Source organism: Alligator sinensis, unplaced genomic scaffold, assembly GCF_000455745.1.
Source record: "Alligator sinensis unplaced genomic scaffold, ASM45574v1 scaffold752_1, whole genome shotgun sequence".
Lineage (NCBI taxonomy): Eukaryota > Metazoa > Chordata > Crocodylia > Alligatoridae > Alligator > Alligator sinensis.
The window spans coordinates 2855471-2868662 of NW_005842000.1; the positions used below are offsets into that span (position 1 = coordinate 2855471).

At 48.3% G+C, this 13192-nt stretch overlaps 1 protein-coding gene across 3 annotated transcripts in view; it reads left to right on the forward strand.

Moving 5' to 3' along the window:
* Nucleotides 1-10575, forward strand: part of STMN3 (stathmin 3) — a 36436-nt gene extending 25861 nt beyond the window's left edge. For all 3 annotated transcript variants that reach the window (XM_025201709.1, XM_025201710.1, XM_006021672.3), the window contains 4 exons: nucleotides 436-531; nucleotides 1535-1710; nucleotides 2752-2943; nucleotides 4134-10575. In XM_025201709.1, the coding sequence (XP_025057494.1) occupies nucleotides 436-531; nucleotides 1535-1710; nucleotides 2752-2943; nucleotides 4134-4193 (524 nt within the window). In that variant the 3' untranslated portion in view covers nucleotides 4194-10575. The remainder of the gene's footprint in view (nucleotides 1-435; nucleotides 532-1534; nucleotides 1711-2751; nucleotides 2944-4133) is intronic.
* The last annotated feature ends 2617 nt before the right edge of the window (nucleotides 10576-13192 follow it).

A 13192-nucleotide genomic window follows, 5' to 3' on the forward strand; every position in this document is an offset into this window, starting at 1 on the left:
CAGATCTGGCCTCATGTCTTCTTTTATTAGCAAAACCAGAAATGCTGCACCATGAAATGGAGGGGCCTCATTGTTAGGCTGCAGGCATCTGCAGTGAAGGCTCAAAACCCATTTATAGGTGCTGATTAGCAAGGACTATCATCACTCTTCCCGCTGAGTTTGGAACTGTCGAAGGGGAAGTATCTGGGCAGCTTCCACCACCTGATTATTTACAAGAGCTGAAATGTATCCACTCCTAACCCCCCTTCTTCTGCGTGGAGGGAAAACACCTCCCTGGGGACTTGCATCTGCAGAAATGGTAAAACCACTTTATGCATCTCCCTGTGGAGCTTCCTGTACCACCAGCTGATAATATAGGAGATCTTAGTTCAGCTAGCTCAGGGGAGAAAGACACGGTATTGCCATTAAACCACTATTGCCGTTCTTATTTTTCAGCCTACAAGGAGAAAATGAAGGAGCTGTCTCTGCTCTCCCTGATCTGCTCCTGTTTCCACACCCAGCCGCACCCCAATACCATCTATCAATATGGAGGTAAGCGACTCATGCAGACACAACCTGCCAAGTCCATTATGGAGCTGTTCTGCAGGCAGCTGCTGCAAACTTGGGAGTGCCTCAGTCCATTAGGCTGGGCCCAGTCTGGGGAGAGTGTTTTCCCCCAAGTTTCGGTATTACTGGCCTTTGATCTTTGACCCACATTCACCTACTAGGAAACTCTGTGCGTTACCAAAGAGTGCTGTCACTTATCTAGGCTAGGAGTGTAGATGTTATCAGCAGTTCAGCATTTCTGGGTTGTCTTCAGCCATGGTCTGCTTATTATTGGGATGTAAAAGAAATTGTATTAGCTAGTGAGAATTTGAAGCCAGTCATTTGTTGCTGGTAAAAGGGACAATAACAATGCAGAACCGGGAGAAGGAGCATCATTGTCAATGTTACAGCAATAGGTTTGTCAGGCAGTTGAGGAATCCAGTTGACAGTGCAGGGGGGAATCTAGGGGGGCAGGATGAAATCCTGCTGGGTCACTGGAATTAACACCCTTACACTTATGAAAAGAACCGTAACACTTTTAATAACCCGATGTGGTCAATACCTGGGTTTTACATTCTGTCTGAAAGGAAAGATCCAGCAGCAGAGTTGTTTTCTGTGTACATGCAGGGACTTTACACAGAAAATGGATAAAGAAGTGGAGCAACAGTACTGGAGATACAGAGGTCAGGGAGAAACTTCCCACTGAATGTAATAAGAGCTTAACAGAGATACATATGGGCCTTGATGCAATGAAGGCAATCAGATCAGGCTCATGGTGGAAAGAAGGTTCTCTGTGCTCCCACGGTAATCCCTCTGAATCTCTCCAGGTGAGGCTGCAGTGACAGGACACTTAACCAGTAAAGTCCTGTCTGGAAGTACGGTATCATCACAACCAGCTCATATTGGGTGAACTAAGTTCAGGGCATGATTTAGCAGCTTCTGAAAGGTGCCGTAGCTTTGCCCTGGGTGTCCCACAGCCTGTGACAATGCTCATGTTCTTCTCACAAAGATATGGAAGTGAAGCAGCTGGACAAGAGGGCGTCTGGCCAGAGCTTCGAAGTGATCCTGAAGTCCCCTTCGGACTTATCCCCTGAGAGCCCAATCCTGTCCTCTCCCCCCAAGAAGAAGGATCTGTCTCTGGAGGAGCTTCAGAGGAGGCTGGAGGCTGCAGAGGAAAGGAGGAAGGTAAGAGGATATTCTAGGGACATGCTCACGCTGATATATGTGCCCAGTCATGCTTTAAGCAAGCCCTAAAATCAGTCCCATGTTATCACTGAGGAGAAGAAAGAACCCTGAAGCAAAACATGTTGTTGGGGGAGACTGGTGCTTTTGGTAATACTTAGGAGCCGGGCAGTGCGGTTGGAAAGTGTTTTCCTACATAGTCTTGTTCAGTGCAAGTAGTAGAAGTCACTTCTGGCCTGTGTTATAGCAGAGGTCAGGCTAGATCATCACAAGTTCCCTGGTGACCTTAAAAATGCACGGGTCTGTTGAATTCTTTGGTCCTTCCATTTAGTGTCTCTCAGTACATTACACAGGTGATACACGGGGTGCTATTACAAGCACGGGAGACAGAACAAAAAGCCAAGCATCTAAACAGAGCTTAGAATCAGTGCCTCGCTATTTCATTGCTTTTTAGTGACTGGCAATGCTGTTTTCACATTCCATTTATGAGCATATTTAAAAATCTTTTGAAGAAAAAGTGTTGGGAAACTAGAGGCACTTCAGAGAAAAACAAATCACAGTGCTGTGGGTGGGTAAGAGGAAAAGAAGTTAAAGAGGTTCAAAACATTAGGCAGACTGCCTGCTTGCAAACTTCACTCCCCATCCTGTGCACGCAGCAGTCATTGAATATCACTAGCTGCCTGCCTGCATTAGAGCTTTGAAAATCCAGCCCATGTGGTCTAGAATAGAAAAGTTTCATGGGGCAGAAAGACCATGAGTGCGGTGTGTAACTACCACTGACGCACTGGTTAATGAATGGAGAGGGTTGGCCTCCTGAGCATGACATCCTTGGAAAGGGGGCAACAGCTGAGACCAGAGGAAGGGTGGATTAGTTCAGATACCAAGTGCAAATCCTGCAAGTGAGTAGCTAGCTTGTGCACAGACTAGCAAGGAGCGTGTTCATGTCACCTCTGTGGAGATGTCCAAGATCAGATCAAGGAAAGTGAGAAGGGTTTTTTCCCCTCCCATCCTCCCCCCACCCCCTGATCTGTTGGTTTCCTACAGACCCAGGAGGCCCAAGTGCTGAAGCAGCTGGCGGAGAAACGGGAGCATGAGCGGGAGGTGCTGCACAAGGCCCTGGAGGAGAACAACAACTTCAGCCGGCTGGCTGAGGAGAAGCTCAACTACAAGATGGAGCTGAGCAGGGAGATCCGTGAAGCACACCTAGCTGCCTTGAGGGAGCGACTCCGTGAGAAGGCAAGTGCTAGTCTCCCCCACCCACATACCATGTCCCAACACCTCTAGGGCCAGGAATCCCTGCTTAGGGTATAAGGGTTGCTGGTGCCAGCATATGTAGCCAGGCTTGCTCACCCCGATAGAGCTGGGATGTTCGCATTGGAGCAGCACTCCCGGAACAATTTGCTTTTCTTGTCCCACCATTTTCCCAAGTTCATACAGCCTTCCCCTTTGCAGGTATGCAGCGTCAAGTTACAATGCCCAGCTCTCCAGTTGCAGCAAGGGAAATTGAGGTTGAATATTAGGGAAAACTTTCTCACAAGGAGGGCTGTAAAGCACTAGAAGAGGTTACCCACAGGGGTGCTTGAATCTCCATCCTTGCGAGTTTTTAAGACCCGGGTGGACAGAGCTTTGGCTGGGATGGTGTAGTTGGGGCTGGTCCTGCTTTGAGCAGGGGGTTGGACTAGATGTGACCTCCTGAGGTCCCTTCCAACTCTCATTTTCTCTGAGTCCCTGGACACCCCCACTCCATTGCTTGCTTTCTTTTCTTTTGGTCGTTTGCTGCTGCACATTGTTCTGCTGTGTTTCTTAAAGGGGAAGGGACTCTGTTTGATATGTACGTGTCCGCTTCAGCCACGTCTGACAGCTCGCTCAGAGCAAATATTCTCTAGCAGGTGAGGTGGGCAGGAGGTGTCCATGGCATCTGTGTAGAGGCTTCCTCATCTTTGTTGAGCCCGATGTGCCAGAGACCAAAGGCAGCAGCAAACTTGAGCCTCCTATCCTGCACTCTGGAGCGTGGATTTCCTGTCTTCTGGTCCCCAGGCACCACTGCTTTGTCTGGCCCCAGTGTAAGGAGGCTGGTGTCTGTGAGGGGCTCCCTAATGAGACAGCTTCAGCCAGCTCTGGAGCATGTGCTGCAGACGTATTCACAGACTTGTGCGATGCACCTGGTCACCTTCACTGTGCCAAGGACAGGGCTAAACTTATCCCAGGGGCAACTCCTGTGATATCAGCAGAGCTCTGCCAACTATGAACTTGACCTAGTGTATTTTTCTTAATTAGTGCAAGGCCTTTGAGGAGCAGGAGAGGAACAGATGGAAATACAACAGCAAAAACTAGCGCTGTAGGTGAAACTGAGGGGAGATGGGAAACAGCTTCTGGATTGCCCTGCTCAGCCTGCGGACTCCATAATGCTTTCTGTGTCTTTGCAGGAACTGCATGCAGCTGAGGTTCGCAGGAACAAGGAACAGCGGGAGGAGATCTCTGGATAAAGGGCTTTTCTACACATCTAGCACATGATTCCTGATAACAAACCAACCAACCCAACACATTTTATTTTGTTTGTCTAGATGCAACATTTGGTTTGCCATTTCCTCCTGGTGTTAGTTCCCCAGCTACACGCTTCTCTCTCTCTCTCTCTGCATCCTTAACTGTTCAGTACTTGTGGGGACTCACAGGCCATAGGGACCTCTAAGCAGAGTAGCAACTAGTTCACATGAAATATAGAATCAAACAATTAACCAGTCAATCAGCTTCTCTTTGGGGTTTTGTCCTTTTTTAAAATATCTTTCTTAAACTGATGTAAAGGATTAAGATATTAATAAATTCAACCAGCAGTGTCATGGATGGAGATGCGGATTTCTTATCCAGGGCTTTTGGTTTGTGCTTTGAGCCAGATAGCAGTTGAAAAAACAAAAGGGAGTAAACAGTGAAGGGTACATTGTTGTGAGAGGGGGTCATTGATGGATCCATTGCTTTTAGTGGTAGGAGAAGGGCTAGGAGGAGGCTGGGATGGCTCAGGGAATGGGTTAGGGTGTGCCGAATCTTTAAGCTGTAGGTCGCTGGTTTGAAGCTAGCCCAGGTAGATAGTAACTTGAAGTCATTGTCCTCTGGTTCTTTGGTAACCCAGGTGCAATTAGCTAAGGGTCTGAGACTAGAGCCTGGTGGACAGGTGCCCACATCACAAGAAGCACTAGTTGATATCCTGGATGGCTACAGATTGAATGAGCCTGGAGACTGAACAGCCCTCTCACTGGTAGAGGCAGTGCTGAGGAGGCTTGTACTGCCACTGTCCATTGCGAACCCAGTGTTGCGGTTAAAGAGGGGGCACAGTCTCCAGGGTGGTCAATCCTGCACTTTTCACAAACACTAAATTTCACACCATTAATTAAAAAGTAAAACAGAGCGCACAATTGTCAGGCAGCTCATGACCTTTAGCAAAACTCTGTGATATGGGAGACTCATCTTTCTCTCTTCCCAAAGATGGATGAGACTCTTCAGTACTATTCCAGGAGAGACGTTTGAACCAAAGATCACAGGTTAACCACAGAGCTGTGGTTCTTGGGCAGCAGATTATAGGAAAGGACACAGCGATCCTTTCAGTGGTATTTCCAGAACTGCAGCTTTGGAGAAGGTGGGGTAGGAAGGGAGACTGGAGGAGTGGGAGGACAGGAGGAGTGAAGAGATGTTCATGCACCTGCTGCTTGTCTAGCCATGGAGGTAGAATTGCAAGGCTTTAATTCTTCTAGCTCTGACTTCCAAAGCCCACTTTAAGGCAGCTGTGTCTCTTCCTAGAAGTAAGGATGAATGGATTGCAGCGGTGCTTGGAGGCAGGGGGCAGAAACCTCTTCCTTTCAGATAGCTGGTAATAATTCCTGATGTAAACGGAGAGCTACAGCAGCCTGTGGGCTCTCTTCCCGTCTTACATCATGGTGTATGCCGACAGAGGTAGCTGAATCAGAGGACGTGCCAAACAGTGAGGAGGCTGCTATTGCATCCCATGGATCAAAAGGGTGGCAGACTTTTAATGCTAGCACTGGATCTGGCCTGATAACCTGGTTGGCAATTGTATGCCTATGTCTAAAGTGCAAGGAGTTGCCATCTTAACCCTAGTGAAGCCTCTTGAGAGAGGATGTTCAGGCAGGACTTGGCTTTCGCAGGAACACCCTCTCCTGGCAGGATTTCACTGAGGAGAACATTGCAACTCTTGCATTTTGGACCACTGAGTAGCAAAGAGTCCTCTCCTTCCAACTCTGACAGCACACCAGTACCTGTCTTCCCAACTCGTGAGGCATTTCCAGGGCAAGGTAGCAGGGTGCTTGGAGCAGGGATGTAGGCACAGATACAGGAAGGACTCCAGGGCTGATCCTCACCCTCACTGTACCACAAACTTCCCTTTCTCTGTGGCCATACCGGATGCTATTTGGGAACCCAGAGCGAGCCAAGGAACAAGAGTGGACTGTTATTGTGACGGGTGTCCTCTCTGCATACTGTCTCCAAAGAGCCTCTCTGCAGCCGAGTCCTGCAGCTCCTCCAGGGGGGCTCTGTGGAGCCAGCATCACCAGGAATAGCTTATGCAAACAGCTAGGACACAGCAGGCATGGGTGGGCACTTAGGCAGTTGCCTTTCTCATTCCTGGCAGCTGTGTGGCTTGGGCTGTGTAGGGCGTGCTCCAAGTCAGAGGTGGGGTAAGCAGATGTGAAACACCATTTAGCCCACAGGAGCCAGGTAGTGACAGGAAGCCAGGGCAGGCGGGGAGTCCGTATCTGGTGTCGAGCTTCCCTTTGCCTCCCTGGCCTGTCTAAATAATAGTTGCTGAGTCGGTTCCAAGCTGTCGGTTTTCCTTCTACCGTGTGCTGGCTGCGTGTCAGGAATCTCCCCCACCCTCCTCGACTGTCACAAGAACGCAACAGCGCGCCAAAGAGGCAGCAGCAGCAGCTGCTGGAAGCAAAGCCCCTAGCCTCTTGCTAGTCAGCCACACAATACGTTCCCCTTTTAATGAGAGAAGGTCCCTCTCTGGCCACGAGGCTTTGGATATTAGGGGAGAGCTCTGCTCCAAAATGGAAGGGCTAGCTTACCTATAAAGCCCTCTGCCAAGGTCCGAGGGAGGGCAGGACTGTTATCAGGCGTCAGCAGTGTTGAGGGACAAGAAGTGAGTTTGGGGCAGGGAGGGGAAAAAGAAAAAGAAACTGAGGGTTGAATTTCTTAACAGTAGCTAATGATCAGTTTATAAGTAGCAGCTGTCTTAGATAAGCATCTGTGTAGAATGCAGAATCATCTCATCCATATAGTGACAATAAATTTTAAAAAGTTTAAAAAAATAATTAAAAAAGTAATTTAAATAAAATGTTTGTGTGTAAGAAATGGTTGAAAATGTCAAATGTCTGTGTCCCACGCCGGTGGGATCTGAGAAGGTGTCTGCCAGATATTAACCCTGTCCTACTCTGTGGTGCTGAGTGTTTGCTTGGTGTGTAATACTGACCTGGAGCTTGTTGTAAATACTGTTTTTAGTACTATGATTATTAATTATGATGATGACGATGATCACAAATGTTGTACTCATAAGCAGGAGTTTGAAACAAACACAAAGAAACAACCATTTTCACTCCGATTCTCCAGTGAGGCTCAAATGAACCTGGAGGCAGGGCCAGATTAAGGTAGGATGTCTTTGTCCTTGAGCTCAGAGTGAGCAGGGGGTCAGAGAGGCAAGTGGCAGCCTAGCGCAGAGCTGACCATCGCCTCTTGAGGTGGCTGGACTGCTTCATATGGAAGGCAAAGCAAGGGCTTAGAAATAGCGGGGAGACAGGGGTCCTTCAGGCAGGGAGGATGGGAACTGGGAGAGTGAATTCAAGGAGTGGAGGGGAAAGGAGGGCTGGGAGAGATCTAAAACTGGGGCAGATGCCCTGGAGCCCTAAATTTGGGGTGCAGTTTTAGTGTTAGGCCACTCCTGCTTGGAGGCAGCAATCTGCTCTGTTTCCTGTTACCATAGAACAAGGCTGACAAAAGTGGAGGATTTTGCATGCAGTATGGGAGAAAGCGGCGGGTGGCAGATCGTGCTTGCTTGAAACCTTTCCCTTACCTGTATGGTTACAGGGTCCCAGGACTTTTGTCTCTGCTTCTTACTTTCCATCTCAGGCGCTTGTGGTTAAGCTGGCAGTCCAAATCCAGCTAGTGGTACCCTCCACATAGCTGCAGGCCAGCCTTGATTTCAGGTGGAGACCTATTCTTGCACTCACAGTGGTGTTGCATGAAAGGATGATCTGGAAAGTTAGGACCCCAGGGACCAGTGCTCCTGCAGATCTAAGGGAACCCCGTTTTCCTCCCCTCCACCCCATCGGTGCTGTAAGGTGCAGTGGACGTATCTGGAGAATGCACTAGTGCAGGGTAAAACGTTGCATCAGGTAGAGAAACAGGGTTGCACAGAGTTTTGAATCCGTCATGTCAGGGTAACAAGTTTATCACATCTGATGGGATACGTCACATCAGGGAAACCAGATGGACTAATGTGGCTAGACAAAGCAGTTGGAACAGGGATGTTCGGGAAATTGGTTTGCTCAGTGCCACTGTGTCTATCGGAGCAGTATTTCCGATTACCAGGGCTGCATGCATCTGGTTCTGCAAGTTCTCTGGCCTGGAAAGACATCCCGCTTGTATTGCCGATAAAACTTTTGCATGGTCCAGGCTGCGGGGGAGGAAGTAAATGACAGACGCAGAGCACCTGCCTGAACGATGCTGTCCCTGACAGCATCACACATCACTTGGATCTTCAGGTCCCAAACCCGCAGCAGCTCATACTTATTTCATCTCTGGCAAATACCAGGATTGCTAACAACTGGGTGGCTTATGCCTGAATAGGGGCTTTGCCCCCATTAACTTCCTTTAAGTCTCCCCTTTCCTCCCACTCCTCTTGCAGTTTTTCAGCCGTTCCCCTTCAGGCACTTTCCATGGCATGCAATTTTGAAATTCCCGGAACGCGTCTCACGATGGCGCTCCAGGTTTTTTATTATTATTTCTTTCCGTCGCTTACTGATGGGTCTTTCTAGCTGCTATTACTGATTGCACTGTTGTAAGAGCGTCTCTAAATTGGGCCACATTCGCAGTAGCTATAGCTTCCTGGCACTCAGTGAAGTTATACCAGTAGGAAACAGAGTCCCAGGGGGAAATTAAAGGTGCAACAGGGAGGGAGCTGAGGTTGAAAAAACCCAAAACCCAACCCACCTGCATGCGCGTTTCAGAGAACTCATTCTTCCCCTTCTCCCAGACAAAGCGGGGCCTCCTAGTCCCTGCTAGACAAGAAAAATGAACCCGAAGATAAACTGAATTTCCAATTGGCACAAAACACCTTGATGTTTAGCAATCCTGGGGCAAGAACCAGAGCAGTCACTCTCATGGTCCAAATATTAGACCTTCTGCTTGCTTTGTTAGTCAGAGCTAGCGCTCAGATGGCTGTAGATGGACACTCTCCAGGATGGGAGGCCCATAAACTAACCATGGACGGGCCCCCAGAGATGTTAATTTTAAGCGGTCTCACTCCACCCATGGTTTTGTCATGTTGTAAAGTGAACCTTGTCTCGCAAAGGCGTGGTAGTTTCCCTACAGGGTAAGCTTTCCGTGCCGCTGGGAAGTCAAGACTACTGCATGCATGTTGCAATAGGGGATAAGAGTGGTGATGCTGCTCCTTGAAAATTCATGTTGTCTTTCATTTAGGCCGGCGTGAATTTCTAACCCTGGCTGTTTAATTCATCTCATGGGCTTTGTTTCATTCCACTAGACTGCGGTATTATTTTGCCCACTTGCAATAGTTGTGGGCACGTAGCTGTGTATGCTTTGAGAGTGTGCACAGACACATGCCAGGTGTGTATAACCTATCTATATATACACATACGCACACCACCACTTGAAACAAGAGGCAGGGAATGGCTGCTTATGGTGCTATAGATATTTATTGTTAACCATGCAAGGAATGACATGCCATTTCAGGACCAATAACCTCCACCTTTGCAGTCAGGTGTCTTTGAAATAAAGTAGAAGGGGGCCCTGGCCAACACTTAGGTCTCTCTAATCCAGAGCCTACAGGGGGTGACGGAGATGACAACCTTCTCCAGATGTTGGGTCTGAGCGTGAGAGGCAGCCAGCGACGTGCAAGTCGTCTTGACCGTTCTTGCGGTCTTTGGCAAGCCCCTGGACCTGTCTCTGTCAGCTCTCCCACCTCTCCCAAGGGTCAGTGACACTTCCCTATCTCACAGGGGTGTTGTGAAGATTAATGAATTCATGCTTGCAAAGAGCTTTGGAGACTGTAAGTGCTGAAATGTTATATGATCAACCCCCCCCATACTTAGCACAGCAAAAGATACCGTGCACGTGCTGCAAGAAGAGGGTTGGAAGTGATCGGTGTTGCCTGGAGGGTGGGTCAGAACCTCAGGGGGTTGCATGTTCCCAGGGATGCCCTTGTTCTCTTCTGGATACGGTTTGGGTGTAAATGCCATTGGCCTTGTGCAGGGTGCACTCCACACACGACACCGTGTGTGCTATCTTCCTTCTTTCCAAATAGACAGCTCAATAAATAAACCGTAACGGTGTTATGAATGGACTTCCCATCACTCTAACAGAGCCTTGTCTGGTTCCTTTAGGTCTACCACATGCATTTCATTGTCAACTTGAGGTTGTTGTTGTGCAAAAGAAGTGAATATGAAAAAAAAAAAAGAAATAAACTTGGTATGAAACCACATGCCTCCATTTCTCTCTATACACTGATGCTTTAATCCAAGGCTTATGCCTGGCTTGGGAAAATAATAATAATAATATTAATAAACAACTCTCATCTGAACAAAGCAAGTGGCCTCCGATAAAGAACACAATCTAGGTCCTTGCAGAGCCAAATGGGTAATTATTGTCCAGCAAAAAGTCATGCCACTAATCTGTAAATCAACCCTATTCTCCAGGAAAAAAACAACAGCTGAAGGCAGGTAACACTGTTATTGCACCTCACCTTTGATGATGTGAGCAGCTCAAAGCCTTTCATAGGAGAAGGACCAAAAAGGCATGCCAAGAGCAGCATGAGAAACTTATGGGTTTAGCAAAAGTCATTTTTACTTTTTATCTATCTATCTACACACTTTTAAAAAGTTTTTATAAGAAGTTTTTACTTGAGACATATATATATATAGATCTATATCTATCTATCTATATGTTTGTCTTTGTGTGTGTATATAAATATGTGCGTGTATCTCAAGTAAATATGTATGTAAAAGTAGTTTTAACTTTATATACATATATATGTATGCGTGCATACACACACACACACACACACATATATGTAGATGTAAAAGCTATTTCTTTCAAAAACTTTTTAAAAGTAAAAATTGACTATATATAAAACTCGGCCTCATTCCAAATTGTTGCTCTCTCTGCTTCATTAAATCTCCTTGGAAAAGGCACCACTGCTCTGGGGTGAAGGCCCAAGGCCACGGGGAGTCTCCTGCTCTCCAAAGGATTTGAAAGTGGGCAACATTTTGTTTCAAGCAGCCACTGGGGATTTTTGCAAGCCAGCTCCTGAACTGAAAGTCAAGTGGATGGCAGTTCAACCCCACTGCCACGGGCACGGGAGAGCTGAGCACTGATGTCAGACCTAGCGCATTCCCCACTCTCAGGATCCTATGGCACAGGTGAGGGTGCAGAAACATCTAGAAATAAGCAACAGGCAATAGTGTCGGGATTTTTAATCCACATAGTACCGCCATTTGGATGAAGGCATCTTACCTACTTCCTCTGGAAGCTCTAAAAATGTCACCCCATATCCCCTTTTGCTTGATTGGACGAGTTTTTGACCAACAGACCATTTGCCAAAATTCACAATCCTACTCTCTCTTGGCTCCTTTGCAAGGAAACTTCTTTAAGAATGAAAGAAAAAAAGCCTCTCCCCACCCCATTGCAAGAGATTCTGACAGGAGCAAGATCCAAGACTCACACCTCTGGATCTGTAGCAGATCTTACCTGCCCTGTCCCTGCATCCTCCCAAGAGATAACTCGACCACACGGCCGAATAAGAAGTTCTTTTGCACAAACTACTTATTGTTAACCAGGCCAGATAACTATTCAAGGAGGGATCGTAACATAAATAGAAGGGAGAGGGCAGGGGAGAAGGGATTCACTGAATAGCTATAGGAAACCATCAAAGGGGAAACCCCAACAAGCGATTCTGGCTGCCTCTATTCCAGGGCTTTTTTTCAGAAAGGGCTAAGCTCTTCCCACTTGAAACTCAGGCTTTTTCAGGTCATGTCACATTAAGGACTCCAACCTGGTAGCTCCTTCTGCCACTCTTGGACACCACACATGCCAAACGACCTGCTTGAGGAGATCCAGAAATGGCAGAAAAGGGAAAAAACAACCCCAGCAAGTGGGAGGCTTTGCCGGGTGGCTGAAAGAAACCCTTGGAGGAGTTTCCAGTCGCATCACGCTCGGGGGGTCTGATGGTTTGACTGCTTAAAGGAGTTCCCAGCCTACTTGTTCGAGGACACACGTCCAACACTGGTGTAGTTGTCCGGCAGCCCAAAAGCGGCTCCTTGATTCAGACTGACACTAGCTTCCATAAAGCTGCATCCATAACTGATGCTTTCTGACACCTGGGAGACTGTGCCACCGTGGCGGATTCAGACCTAGCACCACAGGCATGTTTTTGCCATCTCCGAGCTGGACTACAGCAATATCTCATAGCTCAGCATGAAACCTTAAGGGAGCGCGGTCTCATGGAGAATGCCCTTCCCTCAGCAACAGGGACTGTCGCAATCACATCGTGGCCCCGCTGGTGCCTTCCCACAGGCAACTCCATAGTGCCTGTCCTTATCCACCAGGCATTGCAGCCTGATCCTGCCGGCATCCCGATACCTGCAGGATGGGCCAAAGCTCAGGAATCGCTGACAAATCCACGCCGCAGGCACGGGGGAGCTGTCCATCACAGAGGTAGAAAAGCAAGCTCCCAGGTCAGGAGAAAAGGTTGAATCAGGCAGCGGGACGAGTTCCTGCAGAGCCCCGAACTGCCTCAGACCCAACCCCTCCCTAGCCCAAAGGCAAAGCTGACTTTTGCAACCAGGCCTGCAATAACAAACACGTCGCCCAGCGAACGTGAGACAAGAGGATTTAAAAAATGATAATTAAAAACACATAATTCTCCCTTTGGAAAGGAGAGAACCACCCCTGAGAAACGCATGTCATGCAGAAGGCAGGGCAGACTTGCACCTTGGAGACCAACAGGTACTGCAGAAGGTGGGACTCTCTCCTGCTTTGACTTCAGACCAAGGGGGTAATTTTGGAGGCTCCAAGTAGCTGTCAAGAGTTACCAGCCAGTAGGGAACTGCAGCAGCCCCGCTCACACCGATGGAGCAGAGGCAGGCTGGAGCACGTGTGCGCTGCCAGCCCGCCTCCTCCGGCGCAGGCGCAGTGCAGCGCAGCCGGGACCTATTTCACGCCCTTCCTCTCCCTGCCAAAAAACTCC